This window comes from Salminus brasiliensis, chromosome 23 (assembly GCF_030463535.1).
Source record: "Salminus brasiliensis chromosome 23, fSalBra1.hap2, whole genome shotgun sequence".
Lineage (NCBI taxonomy): Eukaryota > Metazoa > Chordata > Actinopteri > Characiformes > Bryconidae > Salminus > Salminus brasiliensis.
The window spans coordinates 5,576,843-5,602,750 of record NC_132900.1 but is presented as its reverse complement, the minus strand read 5'-3'; the positions used below and the strand labels follow the sequence as shown (position 1 = coordinate 5,602,750).

Below are 25,908 nucleotides of genomic sequence, written 5' to 3'. Positions count from 1 at the left end.
AGTTGGGATGCAGCCATAGTAATGTTCAATTTTACGGCTCGAACAAATTAGCATCTGTATGTTTTCAAAATCGTGATCTAATACTGTTGACAATACGATGTGATTGGACAGGTTTAGGGTTGAGGCCTCCTCCGACACATGGGCAACCAGCCACACTGTCTCTTCTTAAACTGCAGCCAGTGTAACGTCACCAGGCAACCGTTGCGCTCGGATGAAAAGCACTCGGTCCCCAGCTCTAGACGCCCGTGCCGGCCAGCATCACACTGGAGGAACGTGGGGAGTCAGAGAGAGCGCCATCCACCCACCCGGGGAGAGAGCAGGACCAATTGTGCCCTCTCTGGCTACGGCTGCTGATAAAAGGTATTTTTCACTGTACAGCAAAATGTGTCCTCCGCATTTAACCCATCTGATAGTGAACACACACTCACACGTGTGTTACAGGCAGTGGACACACACACACACACACACACACACACAGCGGTGGGCAGCCAACTCCAGCACTCAGGGGGCAGAGAGGGTAAAGGGCCCAACAGTGGCAGCTTGCCGAGCCTGGGAATCGAACCCACAACCCTGTTATCGATATCCCGGCGCTCTAACCGCTGAGCCACCACTGCCCAGGTAGCATGACTGATGGCAGGCAGCATGACGCGGGATTTGGACCAGCAATCCTTGGATCACGAAGCACCTTCATTTTTTAAGTAGTAGTGTTCAATTTCCAGCCATCCTAAAAAAAAAGATGTAGAGGGAAGCTTGAAAAATGTGGGGGAAATGGAGCAAAACACAGCACTGTACAAATCCTGCAAATGTAAGCAGCCAAAAGCCAGAGCTGCTGTGTAGATATATGGTCCTGCAGGCTGCCGGAGTTGCAGTTTGAGAAGATGAGCTAGTATTAGAAATAGACACACATCTTTTTTGCACTGATAAGTGCTTTTATGAACGTCTGAGTGCACTCAGCTAGTCAGCTGTGGCAATGCGCCATGTCCTCATATAATTACTGCATTTGCTTATGTGTTGATGGAAGGCTGACGGACGTGATGTCTTACTATTTAACGTTTTTCCAGGTTATTTTGCCCCAATACTCCTCCAATTTGATCCAGCCACACAGTTTTGGAGGATTTTGGAGGAGCATTGCTGTGAGGATTTGATTGCATTCAGCGACAAAAGTGTTTTAGTTAGTGAGGCCAGGATGTTGGACCCACCTCATCCTCAACATCCTCAATAGTATTGAATGGAGCACAATCCATCATTCCAGAGAACGTGGTTCCTCTGCTTCACAGCTCAATGCTGGGGGACTTTATACCCCTCTAGCTTACATCTGGCATTGTGCCAAAAGATGCTGTTTCGGGTAGAGCCTGCTCCAGAGAGTCCTATTCTATTGGCAGTACTTTAAGTGCAACTTAAAGTAGCTGAACGCATTCTTTAGAAGGGGTGTCCACAAACATTTGGACATATACTGAATTTATTACAGCTGAGTATATTGTCTACACCCTTTTAAGGCAATGGTTCTATAGAGGGCCATGGCAACTCGGATAAGCAACTTGGATGCTTAAATGGTGGAAAATGTTTCATATAGAACCTATTTTTTTCAGTATTTATATGATATACCACACATTTGCTTGAAGTGTAAATAGATAGAACGGCTCATTAAATCCAGGCCATTTTTATGTCACATACATTTTTAACACTGAGCACATTAATGCAGAATCCGACACTGTCGCTGTAAAGCTGTGAAATATGAATACAGCACAGGCACAGCACAGAAACACGACACAGCACAAACAGCACAGAAAATAGCTTTTCAAAGCTGCCTGGTGTGGAAGACGAATTCTCTTTGCCGGGGATTTACTGGATAGTGGGGTTGTTTTTTTGCTAAATGTGGTGTAAAACCTACCTGCAGAGGAGATCTTTAAAGCTATTCCCGCAGCTTTTTCCAATCCCACTCAAAGTTGTTTACAAAATTCTTTATCTTTATTGTGTTGGCAGGAACAAGCTGCCTAGTGCCATCCAATGCCGAGTCCCATCCCCCTTTATCGCACCGAGCAACGTGCCCTAGGGGGCTTAGGAGGCCTGCCCCTGTGTCTGTTTGCGTAGCGCTCAGGCCTCTCAGGCCGAGTGCCTTTACGTTGCTCTTTATCTTCTTACTCTGGATCTCTTCATTGCCTCCTCTGAAAGGCTCCGGTGCAGGCCGGTTTGAGACAAAGCCCAGAAACAGACTGACCGGTAATGGGAAATGTATCACCTTCGGTCATCTCGCTGCTATTTCTGGTCATGTTGAGACATTAACAAGAGACAAAGGGCCCTAATGATAAACTGGGTGGTGGTGGTGGTGGAGGTTGTGGTGGTGGGTCTACCTTGTCTTTTCACCCCCACAGTAAGTTTACACGTGGCCTCAGTTACAGCCAATTAACATTGACAGGTTAATGAGCTCATGTTTATTAATGACCAGATTTTTGGATTCATCCAAAGGCCCCAGAAAATGGGAGCCCAGACAGATATACACTATATGTCCAAATGTCCAAATGTTTGTGGACACCCCTTCTAATGAATGCAACCAGCTACTTTAGGTTGCACCCATTGCTGACACAGATGTGCAAATGCACAAACACACACACACACACACAGCTTGTCTAGTCTCTGTAGAGAAGTACTGCCAATACAATAGGACTCTCTGGGGCAGATCAACATGAACCTATTGGCACCATTCTGCCTAATGCCAGGCATAGGCATGGTGGCAGTAGGTGAAACGGTATTCTCTGGAATGGTGGTTGGTGCTCCATTTAATACCTTTGGGATGAGTTGGGAAGTTGGGGATGAGGTGGGGTGGGGAGCATTCAGCATTCAACCTGACCTCACTAGTGTGCTTGTTGCTGAATGCAATCAAATACCCACAGCAATGCTCCAAAACTAGGGGAGAGCCTTAGCTGGAAAGTAGAGACAGTTATTCTGACAAAAGCACTTACTTAATTCATTAAATTAATGAGTAACAAAATAATATATATATATTTTTTTTTACATTTGATTAATTTATCAATTTTATTATTACATTTTTTTGTTGTTGTTTTTACACAGCAAAATTACTTCAACTTTCCTGAATATTTCTGCACAGTGACGGACAGACAGGTGGCCAGAATGAGGGTCGAGGGCTGTCCACTCTCCTGACGGGCCAGTAGGCAGACTTGACAGGGTGTCAGGGAGAGCAGTGAGGGAGGAGTTAGCAGTTTGAGACGGGGCCAGGAGCTCAGCTGTCGAGCTGTGCTGACGCGGGGAGAGTGCGCTGGAAGCTGAAACTTGTGGCAATGTAAGTTGACTCTTCATAAAAGGAGCAGTTCTGAGTTTTAACTTGATTTTTACATTTCCATAAACTCAGCGAATCGGTGAGCAGAGTAGGAAATGTTAAACACAGGCCAGACACGCGATTCTAGCTTCTTTATCGACAGGTTATCGGAACTCTCCGGTCCACCTTAAATCGTCCAGCAGTTGCATTCTGGCGCTGAGTGCCCCCGGCTGAGCGCCAGAATGCAACCGCTGCACGATTTAAGGTGGACCGGAAAGTTGGCATAAACAGGCAAATAAGAAGCCAGTTTTAGCTTTGTAGTTAAATATAGGACTCCTGCAGGGTTCCTTATGTTTATGCTGACAAATTTAAGTAATATATTGTGAATATTTTCGAATTAAGAAATGCTTTAAAGCCCATTCAGCTTATATGGCCTGGGCAATGTGCTGTATTCACAGTATAATCAATATATTTTCATGTTTAACCATAGTCTGATGTCTGCTATTTTATAATTTCACATTTTCTTCAGCTATTTATTGAACAACTAACTGGCTACATGTCCTCCAGGACTGTGGTCCTAAACCCTGGTCCTGGAGGCCTACTCTACTGCTCTACTCTATTGGCAGTCCTAAAGGCGCTAGAAGTCGCTAAATGACGTCATCTCTTAATTTGCATAATTGTCCATATTTGCATAATCGTCTAAGTATATTAGAACTATTAACTTCTCCTGTAATTTTTTTTTTCCTTTGAAATAGGCCGTCACTACTCAAAAAACTTTGACTTTAATGCTTTGATTTACATAAAAAAATTTTATGTAAAATTACATTAATCTGTTTCCACTGTTGTTAAATATTCGCATATCAATTTGAATCAAGACTGTTATGTTGGGTGGAACTGCTACTCTACCTTTCTTTATATATATATATATATATATATATATATATATATATATATATTATATATATATATATAATTATATATTTTTTATTATTTATTTATTTATTTATTTATTTATTTGGTTGTTAGGTGAGTGAATGAGAGTGTGTAAGTTAGTTAAATGCAGTGATTTATTTTCATGTCACACTGAAGACGCATTTATATTTACATCCCGCTCTGTAAGTAAGGCGTGGGGTCAGTGGCGGTTTTGGGCATGCACAGTTTATTTGCAGTGTGGACGTGGAGCGGTGTGGGTCTGCTCGGACTGTGAGAGGGGACGTGTGGGACGGAGCTCACGGCAGCACCCGCTGCTGAGGACAGTCACTGAAGAACACCAGTAACACCAGAAAAAGTTGCTAGATTAGTCGCTAGTGGCATTTAAAAAACAAAAGTCGCTAAATATAACGACAAAGTCACAATTTAAAGTGGGGTGTCCTGCTTTGTAGGGCCTAAGCAAGGTCGCCAGGTCTAGCAGAAACCTGCAGGACGGGGTTTGCTTAAAGCCCACCCACCAGAATCTGACCTTGACTAGCTGGCTAGTCAAAAATGTGCAAGATCAGGGTGTGCTACCCAAACACGTCCTTTTGCTGGAAAACAGTTGCAAGGAAAACAGCAGGCAACACCATGAATTCCTCAGATCAAACCATTAAGAAGTAAGAGGCTTCTGCCTTTAGGGAATGTCGTTTCCATAAAGGGGTGTTCTTGCTCTTCAGCAACATTAGGTAGGTGCTATGTGTCAAAGTAATGTCCATATGAAGGCCAGGACCCAAACTTTCTCAGTAGAACATTGCCTGTGCCGGGTTGCCTTGTAGCATATCCTTCTTGCCATAGCACATACTGGTGCCATCTCCTCCCCACCCAACACATACTGTAGAAGAAAGCGTGATTCATCAGACCAGCCCACCCTCTTACATTGCTTCATGGACCACTTCTGATGCTCATGTGCCTGTTGTAGGAGCTTTTGGCCGTAGACAGGGGTCGGCATGGGCACTCTTCCTTTGCATCCAATGGTATTGTCCTCCTTGAATCACTTTTGGCAGGTACTGACCACTTCATATAGGGAACACCCCACAAGATCTGCTTGGTGTGATGTTTTGGAGATGCTCTGACACAGTCTCATCCAACCATCACAATTAGAGTCTTTGTCAAAGTGGTTCGAATTCTTGTTCTTATTCAGATTGCCCAATTTCCCTGCCTCCAACACATCGCCTTACAGGACGAACTGTTTACTGATCGACGTGCAGGAATAGGAATCTTGGTTTTCTTTTATGTTCCTGCAATTCGTTTTCAAGGACTTGTCAAAAAATTGCTTTGAAAGAAGAAAATTTGCTTTTTGGTTGTGAAAAACATAATGGCTTGAAAATAGCGTCAATTTTGGTGGCACATTCAGCACAAGTCAAGCCTATAACCTTCATTTTTTCCCAGCAGTTTGTTGAATAAATGTGTGGAGATGAATAAGCCTCATAGTCACTGGAACTGGCTCTCTGCTTGTGAATAGCCCATTACTAATCCTCAGACCTCAGCCACTGCAGAATGTGCACTTTTTTTTTCTAGCAGAAATAATGGTCCTCTGCCTATCAAAACCCTCCACACCAAATGAATGAATCCAATCAGAGGACTTGTTCACACGCTAGTAAACGCAGCACTCAGCTTATGGCTTTACTGCATTGCTAAAATTTCGCCCATAGGCATCGCATCGCTTTCTGAGCGAAATGAACTTGAAGAATTAATTGATTAGGAAAGTTTTGAGAATTAATTAGGAAAGCTTTGAATGGATTAATTAATTTCACTTCAAACAGGCAACTTCTGGCTGGAAGTGCAGCCCAGTTTATGTTTTCATGCAGACCAGGTTGTTTCCCCAAGTTAGAACCTAGCTCAGGAAATGCATGTCCAATCCATTTCTACACATTAATAGTCTTATATATTCAGCAAGACTTGGACAGTAGGCCTGGAAATGCTGTGTATGGAAGAAAAGGATTAATCCAGAGGCTTTAGTGTTCCATATCGTCATAACAAAGTCCTGTAATTTCACATCTTTGACTTTATAGTTAAATAGGTTTTTGGTGTTGGGTAAAATTTCATTTAGATTTTAAACATTTATTGAAGACTAATATTATTTTATAATATCAACATTTAGTGCTTTACATAAACATACATATTTTTAATAATAATAATAATAAGACTAAATAAAAATGTAATTCATGTAAAATAAACTATAAAAAATATATAACTGATAATATATATATATAATAACTGATAGCTGAATTGTCAAGTTAAGTCAGATTTATTTGTAGAGCTTTTTACAACTGTTGTCGTCACAAAGCAGCTTTACATAATTAGTAATTAGTAAAAGACAGAGACAAAAAGAAGAAATAACGTAAGAAGACATGAAGGATCAAAGACCCTCAGTGAGCCCCAACAGCGACAGTGGCAAGGAAAAACTCCCTCAGAGCTGGAGGAAGAAACCTTGGGAGGAACCAAGACTCACAAGGGGGACCCGACCTGACCTCCTCTGATCAGAACTATTTATAAATTACTGATAAAAATGACCAAACCAGATACAGCAGATAGTTAATAGTGGTGATATTAATAGTGGCAGATAGTTAGGAGTCCATTTAGGTTTTAACATGGTCATTAAACAGGTAGCAGTGGTAGACGGGTGAGCCGCTGCTCTGCTATGGGTGGTGGTGGGTGGGGGGCCTGCTGGTTGGACCGGTAGGTGGCAGCTGTAACTAAACAAAAATATACTTTAAAAGTAAGATCAGTCTCTAGGCTATTAATCATTTCTTGGGATATCCATGCTACCATCATTTTAAAACCTCCAGGAGTTGGTTGTTGAAAGATCTGTGTTAGCATATTTTTAAAGCCCCCATGAGTTGATTATTGGGAGACCCGTGCTAGCATAATTGTTGAACCTCCAGAAGTTGATCCATGGGAGACCCGAGCTAGCATAATTGTTGAACCTCCAGCTGTTGATCCATGGGAGACCCGTGCTAGCATAATTGTTGAACCTCCAGAAGTTCATCCATGGGAGACCAGAGCTAGCATAATTGTTGAACCTTCAGAAGTTGATCCATGGGAGACCCGAGCTAGCATAATTGTTGAACCTCCAGATATTGATCCATGGGAGACCCGAGCTAGCATAATTGTTGAACCTCCAGCTGTTGATCCATGGGAGACCCGTGCTAGCATAATTGTTGAACCTCCAGAAGTTCATCCATGGGAGACCAGAGCTAGCATAATTGTTGAACCTTCAGAAGTTGATCCATGGGAGACCCGAGCTAGCATAATTGCTGAACCTCCAGATGTTGATCCATGGGAGACCCGTGCTAGCATAATTGTTGAACCTCCAGATGTTGATCCATGGGAGACCCGTGCTAGCATAATTGTTGAACCTCCAGAAGTTGATCCATGGGAGACCCGTGCTAGCATAATTGTTGAACCTCCAGATGTTGATCCATGGGAGACCCGTGCTAGCATAATTGTTGAACCTCCAGATGTTGATCCATGGGAGACCCGTGCTAGCATAATTGTTGAACCTCCAGATGTTGATCCATGGGAGACCCGTGCTAGCATAATTGTTGAACCTCCAGAAGTTGATCCATGGGAGACCCGTGCTAGCATAATTGTTGAACCTCCAGAAGTTGATCCATAGGAGACCAGTGCTAGCATAACTTTGAAAACTCTAGGAGTTGGTTGTTGAAAGACCCGTGTTAGCATATTTTTAAAGCCCCCAGGAGTTGATCTTTGGGAGACCCATGCTAGTATAATTGTTAAACCTCCAGAAGTTGATCCATGGGAGACCCACGGTAGCACCATTTTAAAGCCCCTAGGAGTTGGTTCTGGAAAGACCCGTATTAATTGTTAGAATTCCAGGAGTTTATCCATATGATACCCATGCTAGCATCATTTTAAACCTAGTCCATAATTTAAAAAAATGTGCACAGATTTTTCCTCTGGACATATAGTCCACTATTTGGGTGTAGAACCCATAGATTCATGGCTCAGCTCGTGCACTAGGGAGGAGGGAGCCATGTGGACTTTTGAGGCTTGTTTGGATGTTCATGATGAATGTGGTTCATTCGTATGTTGTCGCTGCCATTTGGGCCGTTTCAAATCCCAGGTACTCAGGTGTTCACCTTAAAGTCAGATGATGTGGATCACCCGTCCACACAAATGTGAACCAGGTCAGGTCAAGTCAGATAGACTGAATCTAAGACAAAAATCTAAGGCCATCCAACAATTGGGCCATAGCAGGTGTGTGGTGTTGTGTAACGAGTCCAGTACAACATTTAACAGCGTTCTTTAAACCAGGCTTTATAGGGTTTCTCAGTTCCTCAGTTCTGTTGGTTTGTCTGAAAAGGTATTGCATGCCCATTCCATCTTTGAGAAGCCTAAGAACATTGAGCAACTTTGCTTCCAACGGATCTCCCATGCTCACACCAGCTCAACCAGTCCTTCCTGTGGTGCTCTGCTACATGTAAGCCAACAGCACATCCCCCCCCCCCACCCCACCCTTTCTGTCTTGCGCAAGCATTCAGCTGGTATTCCAGATAGACACCTGAAAGTGTCCTGTCGAGTCAGCTGAGGTTACTGTCGCACCGTAAAATTCTGAGTTTGAGGAATGCAAAAGAACTGCATTTTGAGTTTGTCCTTTTGTAATCAAATTGAATCCATGCCTGGCTTCCCTTTTAAGCCTGAACCGCTGCAGTGTGCTTTTTTATTATTACCCAGTGCCTGTTCAGGGGCTTCAGATAGTTATTGGAAGCATGCCCACAGCCCCCCTTTGACACTAAATGGCCTATTTTAAAGCCTGTAATCTCGTTGTAGTAATTGGAGTTATGTTGTGTGAGGGAGTTCATCAGCTGGAATACAGATATTCTGGTGTATAACTGAAACCCATATGTTCTATTTGCAGCTTTCCGGCTTTTGCTTTCTAAGGTATAGCCTGAGGAAAACTCAAAAATCAAATTCCACTTTCTCTTTACCTCACATATAGTCCACCAGCTGAGACACGTTTGCTATTTGATGTTTGGTGCCTGTAGTTTTGCTCTGGAGCTGGACGTGGGCGGTGTGGCGAATATGTAATATTGCAATTCTTCCAGTTATTTTTTATGCCAAACTTCACAGTGTCACAACGCTGGTTCCAAACGACACCTGAACGGTAGGGTTGTAGCGGTATGCTGGTTGGAGGGGATAATACCATGGTATTAATGGTTATCTTACTGTGTACTAGTGCTTAGTTTCAGTATTGGGGGAGAACACTGCAGAGATTCCCACCAATTTCTTTTTATTTTCAGAATTTTGAAAACCAAGTCAATCGATTTATGAAGAAAATAATCAGCAAATTAATCCATAATAAACTGATCATTAGAGAGAGAAAAAAAAGCACCCACCTCACCCAGCTTTATTATTTGTGTATTTATTTATTTTCAAAATCAAATTATTTACATATACTTCTTTTATAAAATAGATACAAATATAAAATCTATAGTAAAGACATTTACATTTACATTTACATTTAAAGCTTTTGTTCAATTGAAAAAACCTCCTGTTTTCGTTCCTAATTACTTAAGTACTTTAGTTACAACCGTACTTTAGTTTGTTATCACAGTTAATAATAAGATAAGATAAGATAGTCCTTTATTAATCCCGCAGTGGGGAAATTCCCAGTGTAACAGCAGAAAGGGATAGCAGGACACTCAGTTACAAAAATTTGGAAAAATAATTTACACTATATACACAATATAAATAAGAATTAAAAGAGCAATAACAATACTATTTACAGCAAAAGACTCTTAATTGCACATGGGGGGGGGGGATATTGCACATAGTATTCCCTGAACATGAACATGTGTGTGTAGTTAAGTGTGTGTGTGTGTGTGTATGTGGTCCGCTGGGAGCAGTGTTGGTTGTGTAGTCTGACGGCAGCAGGAAGGAAGGACCTGCGGTACCGCTCCTTCACACACTTGGGGTGAAGCAGCCTGTCGCTAAAGGAGCTGCCCAGTGCTGCCAGAGTCTCATGCATGGGGTGGGAGCTGTTCTCCAGCATGGATGCCAGCTTGGCTGTCATCCTCCTGTCTCCCACCACCTGCACTGGGTCTAAGAAGCACCTCAGGACAGAGCCGGCCCTCTCTATGAGTTTGTCCAGTCTCTTCTTATCTGCCGTCGAGATGCTACTGCCCCAGCAGACCACTCCATAAAAGATGGCAGATGCGACCACTGTGTCGAAGAACGTCCTCAGGAGTGCTCCCTGCACTCCAAAGGACCTCAGTCTTCTCAGTAGGTAGAGTCTGCTCTGTCCTTTCTTGTAGAGAGCAGCAGTGTTGACTGACCAGTCCAGTTTGTTGTTCAGATGAACACCCAGGTATTTATAAGAGTCCACACTCTCGATGTTCATACCCTGGATGTTCACTGATGGATGGAATGGATGTTGTTGGTTTATAATCAGTTGACTTTATGTGGTGATTTCTGATTGATGAAGTCTTATGAAAGGACACAGAACCATCACCATCATTTGCTTCCAAAAGTTACGTTGGCTTAGTTTGACTAAAAATATCATGTTAATTAATAATACATTTAGGGTATATAGTATTTAATGTTAGATTTTATGACCTATAATGCTATTTATTAGTTTATGTTATGTGTAATGGAGGATGATGATGAATGTACAGTGAATTACAATTCCCAGTTTTGTGTCCCAGTTTGAGTCCAAGTCAAGACTAAGACTCATCATATAAATATATATATATATACACATTCAGTCATTTTATATATGAATCAAAGTCAAGACTGGGACACATTGAATCAGTGGTCTTGACTCTGATTCGGTGTGTCTCGGTCTTGACTCTGATTCGGTGTGTCTCGGTCTTGACTCTGATTCGGTGTGTCCTTGTCTTGACTCTGATTCGGTGTGTCCGGGTCTTGACTCTGATTCGGTGTGTCCCGGTCTTGACTCTGATTCGGTGTGTCTCGGTCTTGACTCTGATTCGGTGTGTCTCGGTCTTGACTCTGATTTGGTGTGTCCTTGTCTTGACTCTGATTCGGTGTGTCCCGGTCTTGACTCTGATTCGGTGTGTCTCGGTCTTGACTCTGATTCGGTGTGTCTCGGTCTTGACTCTGATTCGGTGTGTCCTTGTCTTGACTCTGATTCGGTGTGTCCCGGTCTTGACTCTGATTCGGTGTGTCCCGGTCTTGACTCTGATTCGGTGTGTCCCGGTCTTGGTCTTTATCATGGTATTGACAACTAGTTGACTAGTCTAGACTGATTTACTCTGATTTATAATATACATTATTATTTATTAATTGAATTAGCATTTTACTGCTGTACATTATTAATACATTATTACTGCCTATAGGACATATATTATTTTCGTTCACACAAATGATACCAAAACCAATGATATATTGTTATATTAAGTAATTAATAAATTTCTATACTTTTATATTATATTATAAGTAATCCATACTGACATGCATATCTTCTGATGATGTATTCCCTTGTTAACATTCCTGATTTGTCTGTCTCTGTATTCTGCTGCAGGGAGGACATGGTATTCTGGATGTTGGCTGTATTGCTGGTGCTTTTCTGCAGCGTGGACGTTTGGTACTACCTGCGTGTCGTGGCCTTGCTAATCCGGGCCTGGTGGCTCTCCCCTGTGTTCGATGTGACGGGTGAGCAGACTCTGAGGGGCCGCGTCCTTCTCCATGACATCGACCTGTGTCACATGAACAACGCCCGCTACTTGCGCGAGTGCGACTTTGCCCGCATCTCCCTGTATGCCCGTAACGGGGTGTTCAAAACCTTGAGGGCCTTGGGAGCCAATGTGGTCGTCGCAGCGACCACCATTCGCTACAGGAGACCCCTGTGCATCGGCGAAGCATTCGAGTTACGCAGTCGGATCATCACGTGGGACGAGAAGGCCTTCTATCTCGAGCAGCGCTTCGTGTCCTGTAAGGACAGAGTGGTTGCAGCCATAATGCTCTGCAAACAGAGCGTACTGCGGAGCAGCCCCGACAAAATCCTGCAGCACCTCTGCCAGAGAAAGGTGGGTTCATGATCAAGGTGTAAGAAAATATTGATATGTCGGAGTATGTTTTGCAATACTGTATTAAGTCTCAAAAACACTGTATTGATTTTTAATTAAGAGTTTACATAAAAAAGATTCATTTTGTGTTGTGTTTAAACCCTGACCACTAGATGGCAGGGTTCCCACTGTTCGTATTCTCAACTTGTCGTATTGTCAAAATATCATTTTATGCATATAATATTTTATATTATGTCAGTTGAACACAGCCATTGGTCATAAGAGTGAATTGCTTAATTCAGTTGTAATTCATTAGATTATTATTATGTTTATTTTTTCTACTTGGAAATACATTGAGGGTGACCCTCATTTTCAGTGTAGCTGAACATTTTTTAATTTGATTATTAATTTAAAGGAATTGGGAAAAAGTAAAGTTGAATTTAAAAAAAGAAATTGAATTTAATCAGGTTACACTAAAATGAAAGAAACAATAAAATCTTGGTAAATGATAAAAATAAATGGCAAAATAAATAAACACAACTAAATACAATTTAATTAAGAATATAAATAATTAAAGAAATTAAAGAAAAATGTGCATACAATTATGTCAAGTGAATAAATAAATTAATTTGATTAGAGTGTGAATTGGAATCAGGGCTAGTCCATAATATCTGACCCTTTATAAAACTCTCACTGAAACGCTCTGTTTTACCAGCGGGAGAACCGCAGAACCGCTCACTCGTCTTTCTCTGTTCTTAAACCAGCACTGAAGAACCCATTCAGAACCGAGTGGAGGCTAATGCTAACACACACACACACACACACACACACACACACACACACACACACACACACACACACACACAGCACATTCACCCACTATAAACCAGCTATTACACACCAGTAGACCCACAACAATCACTGATACCAGTCCAGAGTGTGTACCACCACACACACTCTCTCTCTCACACACACACACACACACACACACACACACAGGAAGTGATCAGACTGCTGTGTTGTAAAGGAGCTGGGAGCTGATTGGTCAGGGAGGAGAGTCAGACTGGATTATCAGATATTAAACACTATAAAACATCATTTTAAGAAAAGTCTTGACTAAACTAAATCAGCCAGTCCAGAAAGTCTGATTATAGAAACTGAGACTGAAAATAAAGGATTTTACTGATCGGATAAATCAGCAGCTCGTCTGATCTAAACTATGGGGCTGAATTAATCATATAAACACCAAGATCAGATCGGTATCGGCTGATACTCAGCGTTAAGAGACTCGGATCGGGGACCACATTACTTATTATATTTTATATTGGCAAAGAGCTTGTGTGTTTGCCAAAAACGCAAACACACACTTTCACATTCCAAAATCAATGCAGCTGAATCACCACCCTTAGACTGCGATGAATATATGCTGAAGATTTGTGCACGCTGCGTATCAACAGCTTTTCATGTATTTTTCAGGTTGAAGTTCCTGAGTTTCCTGAGGAGCTGCAGCACTGGATCAACTTTATGAGCGCCAGCAGTCAGGCTCTCAAGGCCGAGAGCGGTGCCGAGGAGAAGAAGTGCGAGTGAGGACGGAAACGAGCCCGCCTTCTTTATGGGACACTAATGCACATGTTTACATGACAAACGTTCGGGCAGACATGAGGTACGGGATCTACGCTGTACTCTCGCTGCATCGCACGGTACGTCATAAGGGGGGAAACTTGAATGTGGTTTACGTAAATTCTACCCAGTACAGCTAAATCAGCAGTGTTGCAACGTGCTATACATCATTACACTGACGGCAGGGGGAACTGTATCACCTCAGACTTCACCATGCTACAGTCCTCTCTGCAGCTTCAGAGTAAAGCCGGTGGGGCTTTTCATGTTCAGTGCATTCACATCATTTGCATCCATTTTTAATGCATATATTATTTTTGTATGAAATGCACTGGGGAGCTACTGTTATTACACTGGTATCAGTCAGATATGAAAACTCAATGCAATGGGGAAAAGAAATGGAAGTAAAAAATAGATTTCAGGAAACCTTGACGCTCGTACTGTGGTCTCTCGTTATTCCCTGTATAGAAAAATGTGGTTTCTGCTGTGAATGACGCAAGCTTAACCAACTCCAGGATACTCTGTTTTGTGTGTGTGTGTGTGTGTGTGTGTGTGTGTGTGTGTGACCAATGCTACTTGACTGAGAAACACAACTCAACAAGCAACACCCATTCTTCATGCTCTCTCACACAGCTTCATGAGGAGCCTCCTGGGATGCTTTTCAAACATACTTGAAGAAGCTCCTTATGCTAAAAATGTTACATATGCTGAGCGTGAAAAGGAGAGGGTATTTTAAGTGTTTAAGCATAAATCTTAATAAACAGATAAAAACAGATGAAGGCCTGGTTTCTCAGGCCCACAGATTAAGCTTAAACCTATACTCCAAAAAAAATCCATTGGTGAATAACTATTGGCACGGCAGTCTAGTCCTAGATTAAGTTTAATCCAGGCTGGGAAAACGAGCCCAGTATCTTTAAAAAAAAAAATAATAATCAACAGTCAATTATTCAGTATCTACATTTAACTCTGCATTTAAGTGGCAAAGGTGGAGCCCTATGGCGGTGCCATGTTCAGGGTCGCTAAGCTCTTCCATATGATCCACTCTCCTGCCAGTGTTTGTGTATGCAGATTGTGTGGCTGTGTGCTTGATGGGATACCCATGTTAGCAGTGGGTTGAAACTGTGCCCTAAAAATTAATTCAGTGCACTGTAAAAATCACACAATGCAATATATAGTGTGCAAACAATGTGCACTAAACTGACACTGAATACCCATAATACACTGTGTTGTCTGGCTTTAAGAGTTGCACACAGCTTCTCTGAGGAAGGCTGACATTCAGATTGCTTATGCGAGATCTTGCACTTAACGAGGAGTCCAAAATCTTTGGGGATGTCCACATACTTTGGGCCTGTGGTCCATATAGAGAAGCATACGTACAAGGTTTACAGGTGTGAGGTACTCTCAAAGAGTCTGGAATTCCTGATCCAGCCAAATCCGAGCAGTGTGTGAAAATGCAAAGTCGGGCAGTTGTTCTTTACAATGTATCCAAATTCAGTGATGAATGAACCAATAGAAATCCTGCAAAGTCTTTTTCCCATTGATCCAGAAGTAATGGAGCATGGTTGAATTGCAATACTTAAACATAGTCATTGTTTGGATTTGTTTAGAGAGAATGTTTTAGCAGATTGTCACTAATACGCTATGTGTCCAAATGTTTGTGGACACCCCTTCTAATGAATGCTTTCAACTACTTTTAGTTGCACCCTTAGCGGACACAGATGTGCAGATGTGCACACTCGCACACAGCTTGCCTAGTTCTCATAGAGAAGGTACTGTCCAATAGAATAGGACTCTCAGGAGCAGATAAACATGAACCTATTGGCCTAATGCCAGGTGTGGGCCAGAGGGGTATAAAGCCCTCCAGTATTGAGCTGTGGAGCAGTGGAGAAACTGTGTTCTCTGGAATGATGGTTGGCGCCCCATCCAATACTTTTGGGATGAGTTGGGGAGGGGTGAGCATCCAACACCCTGACCTCTCTAATGCTGTTGTCGCTGAATGCAATCCAACCCTCACAGCAGTGGTCAATGTTCAAAAATCAAGCAAAAAAAGCCTTCTTCCCTGGACAGTAGAGACAGTTCCTCCAACAATGGATAGGATGCACTCTTTTTAATACCTTCCCGATTTTGAAAGAAACAATAGATGAGCAAGTGTCCCAATACTTTTGTCCATATAGTCCCACAAGATAAGGTGTAAAGCCCTGTTTTTTGTTGTTGTTTTTAGAGGAACCCAACCGACACAGTTCTGTAATTTAAGAATGACACAAACCTGTTATTTGATTCTTATTGGCTGCTCCACTGAATAAGCCTGGGATGCTAAAGGGTCATCAGCAGGACGATTTAAAAAATCTACAATTACAATCAGACCAGAAGGACGGTCGTTCATGATATCTGCAATCATAACCAGACCCACAGGAGGGTTCAGCAAGTGCAATGACGCAATTCTCAACACGGCCTGAAAACAAGTTTCCGCCAGGCTTTGAAATCTGCGGCCGTATTCTGATTAGTCAGGACGATAAGAGCTGCCTAGTCGAACTCTTTTAAAGACCTCTTTGGTAGATGCTGAGATATCGAGTGTCTTTGGGCTTTGTTTCAGGTGTAGCTCAGTCAGAACTTCAGTTCAAGGTAGCTGAAATGGTCTTTTAAGACTCGTATCTATAAAGACTGAGGAACTACAGACTAGATCTCCTAGTCTAATCAGAGCTAGAATGGAGATATCTCAGGTTGAGTTAGGACTGGAATGTAAATGTGGATAGTCAGAAGTGAGCTGTGAAGACCTGCTGGATCTCACGAGATGGCCTTCGTTAGATATTTCACGAAGATCGGGAGATCAGTCAGGCTGCACAGTTTCAGACTCTTGTCTAAAAGTAGTGTCTGACTCTGTTTCAGACGTGTGTTAATCTCAAGATCTAAAGCAGAGCCTCAGGCATTGCTTCTTTTTCATACAGAGAGAGGGTTTGTTTGTTTGATATGTCATCGCTATAAAGCGCAAACTATGTGTGGTAGCTTTACAGGAGAAGAGGGGGGAGAAAACGCTCCATGGACATCAATGGAAAAAGATTTCATTCCAAGTCATGTTGGAGCATTTCTATTGGTCTGTTTATCATGTTTCATCATCAGATACTTCTCATAATGTAAAGAACATCTGCCAGATATAGGTTATGTCAAAAAGTGGAAAAAATCTGGGGCACAGCAGTGGTGATATGTTTATCCGGGAGCTGAAGACTTTAAGCTGATACACAGTTTATTAAAGGCACCAAGATAATTTATCTAAGAAGTCCTGCTCAGAGCTGATTAGTGAAGGCAACTGCACATACAGTGAGTCCAAGAAGTATTTGATCCCTTGCTGATTTTCTTCGTTGGCCCACTAATAAAGACATGATCATTCTATACTTTTAATGGTAGATGTATTCTTACATGGAGAGACAGAATATTAAAAAGAAAATCCAGAAAATAAATCTAAGGAATATATATTAATTGATTTGTATTTCATGGAGTGAAATAAGTATTTGATCCCTTAGTATTCATTAGCAGTTCTGGCTTTTACAGACCAGTTAGACACTCCCAATCAACTTGTTACCTGACCTGAAGCCACCTGTTCTCACTAATCACTTGTGTGAAAAACACCTGTCCACAGAATCAGACAGATCACACAGATTTCAAGTCTCCAACATGGGTAAAACCAAAGAGCTGTCACAGGACCTCAGAGTCAGAATTGTTGACCTTCACAAAGCTGGAATGGGCTACAAAAAGATTAGTAAGGTGTTGGATGTGAAAGTAACAACTATTGGTGCAATTATCAGAAAGTTTAAAGAGTATAACATGACAATCAACAGACCTCGGCCCGGTGCTCCAAAGAAGATTTCGCCTCGTGGGGTGGCAATGATGCTGAGAACAGTCAGAAATCGTCCTGCAACCACTCAGCAGGAGTTAGCAAATGACCTGAAGGCAGCTGGGACCACAGTTTGCAAGGAAACAATTGGCAACACTTTGCGCAACAATGGATTCACATCCTGCAGTGCCCGAAAGGTACCCCTGCTAAAGAGAGCACATGTGGAGGCGCGCCTCAAGTATGCCAATGATCATTTGAAAGATGAACCAAGTTATTGGGAGAAGGTTTTGTGGTCAGACGAGACCAAAATTGAACTTTTTGGCCTCAACTCCACCCGCCATGTGTGGAGGAAGAAAAATGCTGCCTATGACCCCAAGAACACTGTGCCCACCGTCAAGCATGGAGGTGGAAGCATAATGTTTTGGGGGTGTTTCTCTGCCAAGGGTACAGGGCTACTTCACCGCATCACTGGGAAGATGGATGGAGCCATGTACCGCACAATCCTGAGGGACAACCTCCTCCCCTCTGCCAGGGATCTGAAAATGGGCCGTGGTTGGGTCTTCCAACATGATAACGACCCTAAACATACAGCAAAGGCAACAAAGGATTGGCTCAAGAAAAATCACATTAAGGTCATGGAGTGGCCCAGCCAGTCGCCAGACCTCAATCCGATCGAAAATCTATGGAGGGAGCTGAAGGTCAGAGTTGCCAAGCGACAGCCCACCAACCTTCATGATTTAGAGAGGATCTGCAAAGAAGAGTGGGCCAAAATTCCCCCTGGTGTGTGTGCTAAACTTGTGGTTAACTACAACAAACGTCTCACCGCTGTGCTTGCAAACAAAGGCTTTGCCACTAAGTATTGAGTGTGTTTGGCAAGAGGGATCAAATACTTATTTTCCTCATTGAAATACAAATTAATTAAAATATATTCTTTAAAATTATATTCTGAATTTTTGTCTTGATATTCTGTCTCTCCATGTTAGAATATATCTACCATTAAAAGTGCAGAAGGATAGTGTCTTTATTAGTGGGCAAACAAAGAAAATCAGCAAGGGATCAAATACTTCTTGGACTCACTGTACTTTTTAAATGGTGTCTAGAGATGATGATCTGCAGTGAAATATATAGTGATATATAGCTCTGGAGACCACATTACTATTATTATTATTATTATTATTATTTCATCAAACAAAGCTGAGTTACCTTAATTTGCAGTCTATGAATGGCATAAAGTCCCAGCAGCAACGCGAAAGACTAGTGGAGAGCCTGCCAAGACAGGAAAGCTGTGATTGGCTGTCAAGGTTATTTCACCATAGTGATTTCTAAATGCTCTCAAAGTTCAAATATTAGTACTGTGTTAATAGCTTCTTTGCATTTTAATTATTATAATATTATAATAACAATGGTTGTGTATTTATAAAATACTACACAAATGTTCATTTCTCTAAACACACTGCCTATAAATAGTAAAACCAGAGAGACTGATTCTGTACACTGTGTAAATAATTCTAGAAGAATAAACCAATAGAAATGCTCTAAATGACGTCCATTCAAAATTACGATCATTTTTGCCTTCTCCTGTAAACTCACTATTTAGAGGTGCATGTTTTTCACTGGACAGCGACAAAAAGTGGCATCTGTCAAGAGGTGGGATATTCTAGGAAGCAAGTGAATGTTCAGTTCTTTAAGCTTGGCGTTAAAAGCAGGAACAATGGTCAAGCATAAGAATCGGAGACACTTGGACAAGAATCAAACTCTGAGATAGCCAGACGACTGGGTCAGAAGGTCAAGGGCACCTGTAAGGCTCATTGATGCAATCCATGAAGGCCTCACCTCACTACTTACAGGACTTAAAGGATCTGCTGCCAAGATTTTGGATACCAGATGCCACAGGATGCCTTCAGAGGGCTTGAGGAGTGCATGCCTTTGAATGGTCGGATCCGTTGTGGCAGCACAGGTGGGACCTTCTCAGGTAGTTGTTATGACTGACCAGTGTGTAAATATATATAAAATGTAATATGGATATAGTTGTAGTTATATGTATGTATAGCCATCAGTATATGATTCAATTATAAAGATAAACATGGTCTTGTGAAGCAGTCATATTTTAGTCATATTTTAATTTTTTTATTTTACTAACTACTGTCTCGTGACTTACCTGTTGTAGTGTAAATCATCTCGATAATAAACAGTAAAAAATACATTTTTTATCAGAAAAGAGGCTAAATCGTCTTTGCTCACGTGACCGCTAAGCACACCAATCCAGGCACACACGGAAGTCCCTTCATTCTGCACCCGGCTTTCCAGAGTGTGAGTATATTAACCACTGATTCACCTAAACATCGTAATTCCCCTCTCAGTTTAATGCTCTGTCTCTCTCACATTTTTAGTGCGTGTTAAAAGGTGTGATTTCTGACCCTAAACCCGTAGTTTATCGCCTCGGTCAGCCGCATTCAGATGGACGGGCTGGCAGGCGGGCAGGCAGGCTGGGAGGCAGGCAGGCTGGGAGGCAGGCAGGCTAGCCCTACTGTCTCTCACTGCAGCCTGTATTAGCTGCCAGTACACAGAGCTGTATTAGAAAGGTGCTCAAATGTTTGAGCTTTTTATTGGCAAAATTAGAAAGTATAGTAGCCTGATCAACTCTCAAATGTTCATTTTTTATAAACTGAGTTTTATAACCTTGTTATTTAGCTGTGTTGAATAGCCCTGTGTTGCTAGCATGCTTATAATAGTTTTCTTACATAATACTGTACTGTACTACAGATGATTGACTGTGGGTTGCTTCTAAGGCCTGATTTATCATATAATGGCCTTTTTATGTTTATTTGTAATTCACTACAAAGCTTATGTGAGCTGTATTTAAAGGTATTATTATCAGCCACCATTAGATGAACATTACCTGTCACATAACCTGTTCTGATTGGTCTAAAAATATGTAGGTTTATATGGTTATTGTCTTAAATGAACATTTAACAACAATATGCATTTTCTTTTTTAATTATATTTATCTTTATAGTTTAATTTACCATTAAATTGTGATTTGTTTATTGTTTCAATTTAAAAAAAAAAAAGTTTTTTTAATTGCTATGTGGAGCTACAAGTGACTTACTAATTTTTTTTTTGCCATATATTTCACCATCTATACCTTCAACCATGATTGACAGGAACTTCAGCTGTCAGTAATAATGGCCTTATGAAATTGCTGCCTCAGAACTGCCCTAGTAACTTGAGTAGTCGTCCATGTAGGTGTGTGCTAAATCCATCTGATACCATCTCTCCCAGAGACAACATGCTGTGGGTCCTGTCTGCCCTGCTGGTGCTGTTTGGCAGCTTCGACGTGTGGTACTTCCTGAGAGGGGTTTGGGTGGTAGTAAAGTCTGCCCTCCAGGAGCCGGTCCGAGATGTGCTGGCCGAGCAGGTGGTCAACAGCCGGGTGCTTCCTCAGGACCTGGACTTCATGGGCCACATGAACAACGCCCGCTACCTGAGGGAGTGCGACATGGGCAGGTTAGCCTTCTACGCTCGCAATGGGATCTTCAAGGCCTCCCGTGCGCTGAAGGCCACCATGGTCATCGGAGCCTCCACCATCCGCTACCGGCGCTCGCTCGCCTTTGGGGAGGCCTTTGAGCTGCGCAGCCGCATCGTCGCATGGGATGAAAAGTCCTTCTACGTGGAGCAGCGCTTTGTGTCCAAATCTGATGGCTTCATCTCCGCCGTGATGCTCTGCCGGCAGAACGTCGTCCGTAGCTCTCCAGACAAGATCCTGGAGCACCTCTGCAAGAGAAAGGTATATGCTTGTGATGAGGGCTCCTATCAGGTGCACTGGGGTTTTCATATAGGTGGGTCAGAAATGAAAGGAAAATTCTGAAGAAACATAAGAAGTGCCTTTAGATGCTTCCAGAGAGGTGGGCTGTCTAGCAGATTTATAGACCCATGCTCTGTGGTCTATAAACATGCTGAGCAGGCCCAGTAGACTTTGATTTTGGGATGGGGATGGATGGATGGATAGCTGGAGCTTCAGACCACTCAACTGGCCATTGGTACCGTAGGCATATTAAAGACCAGTGCACATTTGAGAGCTTGGTAATCTAAAACTACTCTCTGTTCTACTGGCCTACCGAGATGTGGGGGGACAAAAATCTGGTCAGATGACTCATCCTTCACCATATTCTCCACAAGTGGGCGAACTGCATTTGTAATGTTCACTAGTGTTCTTCAAATCCAGTCCTGGAGGGTCAGCATCCAGCTCTTCAGTTTGGCAGTTATCCCACTGGCAGGGAACTCGCCAGACCTTTCTGGACACTGGTCCTCTAGGGCTGGATTTGAAGAAACCTGGTGTACACCCAGAGAATGGTACAGGCTTGAATGCTTGGCTCCAACAATGAGGGGGATGGAGGCTCTGTTATGCTGTTTTGCTGGCACGGTTTGTGTCCCCTTTGGGGGATGGGTCACTGCAAATCAGTACCGAGCTATTCTGACCTTTATACCATGATAAAACAGTATGCCCTGATGGGAGGAGTCTCTTCTAGGGTAGGGCAGCGCCTCCATCCACAAAGCACTTAATGGTTGGTGTGTATGACCTAGAGGTTGATCATAAGCTATGGCCTTCACAATCAGCAGATCTGGAAGCTTCTTGCTAAGACACTTTTTCCTTTAATTTGTCATTTTTCTTGTATGTACACTGTGTGGCCATAAGTTTGTGGACACATGCTGATTTATCAGATTAAAAATCAACATGTTCCAACTTTGCTGGGGTAGCAGCCATCTATACTCTCTGGGAAGGATTCTGCAGTAGACGTTCTCAGAATTAGATTGCATTCAGCAGTTAGAGCATTAGTGAGGTAGGGTGGAGATGTTTGGATGATTAGTTCTGCCGCTCCCATTTACTCAGCCCAGAGATGGTGGTTGGGTAGAGCTCCATCTCTCCAGAGAATGCAGTTCCACTCCACAGCCCAAAGCGTGAGGGCTTTGAACCCCCTCTAATTTACACTTGTCATTGGGCCTGGTGACTTTAGGGCTTACAGGCACCTGTTCCAGAACGTCCCGTTATATTGCCATTGCTTTTCTGTGAAGACCATACAGGACAGTATCTGAATTCGCTGTGTGTGTGTGAGTCTGAAGAACCTCAGAATTGATAAAGCACCTTTGAATGACGCTTGTGTGTTTGTTACACACATAGTTCATTATGGAACCAAAAGTGGTTCTTCTATGGCATTGCTCAAAGAACTATTTGAAACACCCTTATTTTTAATGTAGTAATGTACATTATGTGGACAAATGTATTTGGACACTTACAAAAGCTTTTCTGACATCCCATTCTAAATCCATAGGCATTAATATGGAGCTGGCCCCTCTTTGCTCTAAGCTCTAACAGCAGCAGGTCTGGAGCTCTGCAGTTATTGAGTCAGTTGGAGTTGGAGGCTTTTCTGCACTCTGCTCTGAGCTCAGCAATAATAATACCACTCACAGTTGATGGAGGAAGATCTAAGAGGGAGGAAATTTTATCAGCTGACTTCATATAATTTAGTGTGAGCACCCATTCTTTCACTAATGTGTGGAAGAAAGGCAGACTGCATGGCTATGTGGCAATTGGACTGAATTCAATAGATTCATTGAGAATTCTATTAAAAGGTGTGTCCCAATACTTTTGTACCTCATTTTTTTCAGTGTTTATTTCATTATTACTATGTACTGCAACCTGATGCATTGTCTGTCTCTTCCAGGTGGAATGCCCTGACATCCCAGAGGACCTTCAGCAGTGGATCAAGTTCATCTCTGCCAGCAGTCAGGCACTAAGGGCAGAGAGTGGGCTGAATGAGAAGACCAAGTGATTTGAGATTGGGCTGGTATTTTCTTTTTCTAGGCACACCCCCCCCCCCTTTCCAGTTCTTATTCATGTGATTCCAGTTCCCTTAGAAGGTAAGGAACATGCCAACTAGACATGTCTAGTTCTGAGTGCGTACAGACGCCTTCAAATGTGGAGTCTATCTATTCACACGTGTATATCTAAAACCTATATCTTTAGTTTGTAGGGTAGTATTTTGATTGCATTGAATCTAAATGAAATTATATATATGGTACGACGGTTAAAGCACTTTGAGGTCTTTTCATTCAGCTTGATTATAATTTCTTGTACTGTAGTTATTGCTGACTGGACACCGAGAATGTCTTTTTTTTCTCCTTCTTGAAAAGGGAACATGAACGTGAAGACGTTCACTAGACTTATTATTAAAGAAAATGACTGCATGTACCGGGACCTTATAAACTGTAGTATATTTATTCGATCAAACACATAAATGAACCATAACAGTATATCGGACCAATTTGGGTAAAATTGGTCATCATTATTCTGAACTTGAAAATAGCTTTAATTGAAATGTGCACTGACTACTGAAGAAAAGTACATTTTTAATATGTTCTAGGTTCTAGTTGGTAACTGTTGGCAGAATATCAGCAGTTACATATTTATTGATGGTTGACTCTGCTCTGATTCTGTTAATCTTATGTAATGTGTATGGATTTGAATCTGCCTAAAGAATTGCTTGTTATTTATACCTTTTATTTAAAGTGTCTGAGACGATGCACTGAAATGCGCAGTTTGCATGTTTTTATTTAATGTAAATTATTTGCGATGAATTGAAGCGAAACAACAAAGTCTGCATTTTGAAATAAAGGTGTTTTTAATAAAGAAATGGGTGAAATATTTGATTTAACAGAAAGTGAACGCACTCTAGGCCTGATGGGGGTGGGGGGGCTGCCTTTCATCTGTTTTAATACTGCCATCTAGTGTCTGCAGATTTCTAGGTGACGCTTGTAGTTGTATGTCAGTTTTAAAGGAGCTAGGTGTTAGGTTTGTTCTGCATTGTACATTAATATTATTATTTGTGTGTTTTATATGCCACAGATATAAATAATTCATGTTCACATGATCATTTTCTGCATCTATGTGTCCCTTAATATTAAACTTAATACCTTAGAATTCAATTAGATTTCATGTTACTTACTCACTACATCTCAACAATAATTTTCAAATATTCTAACCAGACAAATCATGAGTAAAAAAATTAGTGCTTTCATAAAACCTTAAAAAACGTTTTATGGTATATTGGTATTGATATACATTATTTTGACAAAAGTATTGAGACATTCTCATTGCTCATTGTTTTTGTTTTTTTTTATCCAAAGATCAAAATGATTAAAAGACAGAGAATGTATTCTGCTTTTGTTGGACTAACTGTCTCTACTGCCCAGAGAATAAGGATTTCTACTAACTTTTGGAGGAGCATTGCTGTGAGGCTTTGATTGCATTTAGCGACAAAAGCATTAGTGAGGTCTGAGTGTTGGATGATCACCACCTCATCCCAAAAGTATTGGATGGAGCACCATTTACATTTATAGCATTTAGCTGACGCCCTTATCCAGAGTGACTTACAAGGTTACTCATATTACAGAGGTGGGCCAATGTAGTGTTAAGAGTCTTGCCCAAGGACTCTTATTGGTGTAGCACAGCTTAGTCACTCAGACTGGGAATTGAACCCCAGTCTCCCACATGGTGAGGTAGCTCTGTGGCAGGTAGTGGTGTTATCTATTGAGCCACACCAACCACCATCCACCATTCCAGAGAACACAGTTCCTCCACTGCTCCACATCTTAATGCTGGGGGGCTTTATACCCCTCTCGCCCACACCTGGCATTAGGCAGCATGGTGACAATAGACTCCAGAGAGTCATCCTAATCTATTGGCAGTACCTTCTCTACAGGAACTATATGTGTCAGCAATGGGTGCAGTCTAAAGTAGCGAAACTCATTCATTATAAGGGGTGTCCACAAACATTTGGACACATAGTGTAGTAGCCTTAATATTCCTTGCTATGGCTAGAAAAAAAAAAAGTCTGAATAGAAATATGTGAGCGCTTTCATATTGAAGTTATTGAAGCCAATCACAGTGTCATACGTTTCCACAAACCCCGCCCCTAAAGGCAGACTGTCCAATTAGAGGTGCAACAGGAGTAAGACAAGCTCATATTGAAATACTGGAAACCTTACCGCAACCTTTCTGTTTATGATTAATAAAAAAAATGTAGGCCTGTTTTATTAATGCAGAACTGTATCATTTCAATAAATCAATAAATAAATACAATAAATAAAATAATGTTTTCCTTTTTTTTTTTTTTTTTTACAGGAGTCATCTACCACACGAATAAAGCTATTGCATTTACCAGTGA

General features: G+C 41.8%; 2 protein-coding genes across 3 annotated transcripts; both read left to right on the top strand.

The window, feature by feature from the left end:
• The first annotated feature begins 3,242 nt into the window (after positions 1-3,242).
• Positions 3,243-19,589, top strand: them6 (thioesterase superfamily member 6). Of its 2 annotated transcripts, XR_011978295.1 has the most exons (4): positions 3,243-3,298; positions 11,754-12,258; positions 13,714-13,937; positions 19,531-19,589. XR_011978295.1 is itself a non-coding variant. In XM_072669012.1 (3 exons), coding segments are annotated over exons 1-3 (618 nt in total). In that variant the 5' UTR covers positions 3,243-3,296; the 3' UTR covers positions 13,825-14,270. The 2 variants fall into 2 exon arrangements, 1 of the variants encoding a protein (XP_072525113.1); XM_072669012.1 differs by lacking the exon at positions 19,531-19,589 and having other exon boundaries at positions 13,714-14,270.
• A 323-nt stretch (positions 19,590-19,912) lies between these two features.
• LOC140546166 (protein THEM6) lies at positions 19,913-25,763 on the top strand. Its single transcript, XM_072669359.1, has 3 exons — positions 19,913-19,993; positions 20,966-21,470; positions 23,407-25,763. Exons 2-3 carry the CDS (start codon positions 20,973-20,975, stop codon positions 23,512-23,514), a joined length of 606 nt encoding a protein of 201 aa, XP_072525460.1. The 5' UTR covers positions 19,913-19,993; positions 20,966-20,972; the 3' UTR covers positions 23,515-25,763.
• The last annotated feature ends 145 nt before the right edge of the window (positions 25,764-25,908 follow it).

Coding starts and splice junctions, on each gene's coding strand:
- them6 (XM_072669012.1), top strand. Junction 12,259..13,713: donor AGCACCTCTGCCAGAGAAAG/GTGGGTTCATGA, acceptor TGTATTTTTCAG/GTTGAAGTTCCTGAGTTTCC.
- LOC140546166 (XM_072669359.1), top strand. CDS start 20,973: ATGCTGTGGGTCCTGTCTGCCCTGCTGGTGCTGTTTGGCAGCTTCGAC. Junction 21,471..23,406: donor AGCACCTCTGCAAGAGAAAG/GTATATGCTTGT, acceptor TGTCTCTTCCAG/GTGGAATGCCCTGACATCCC.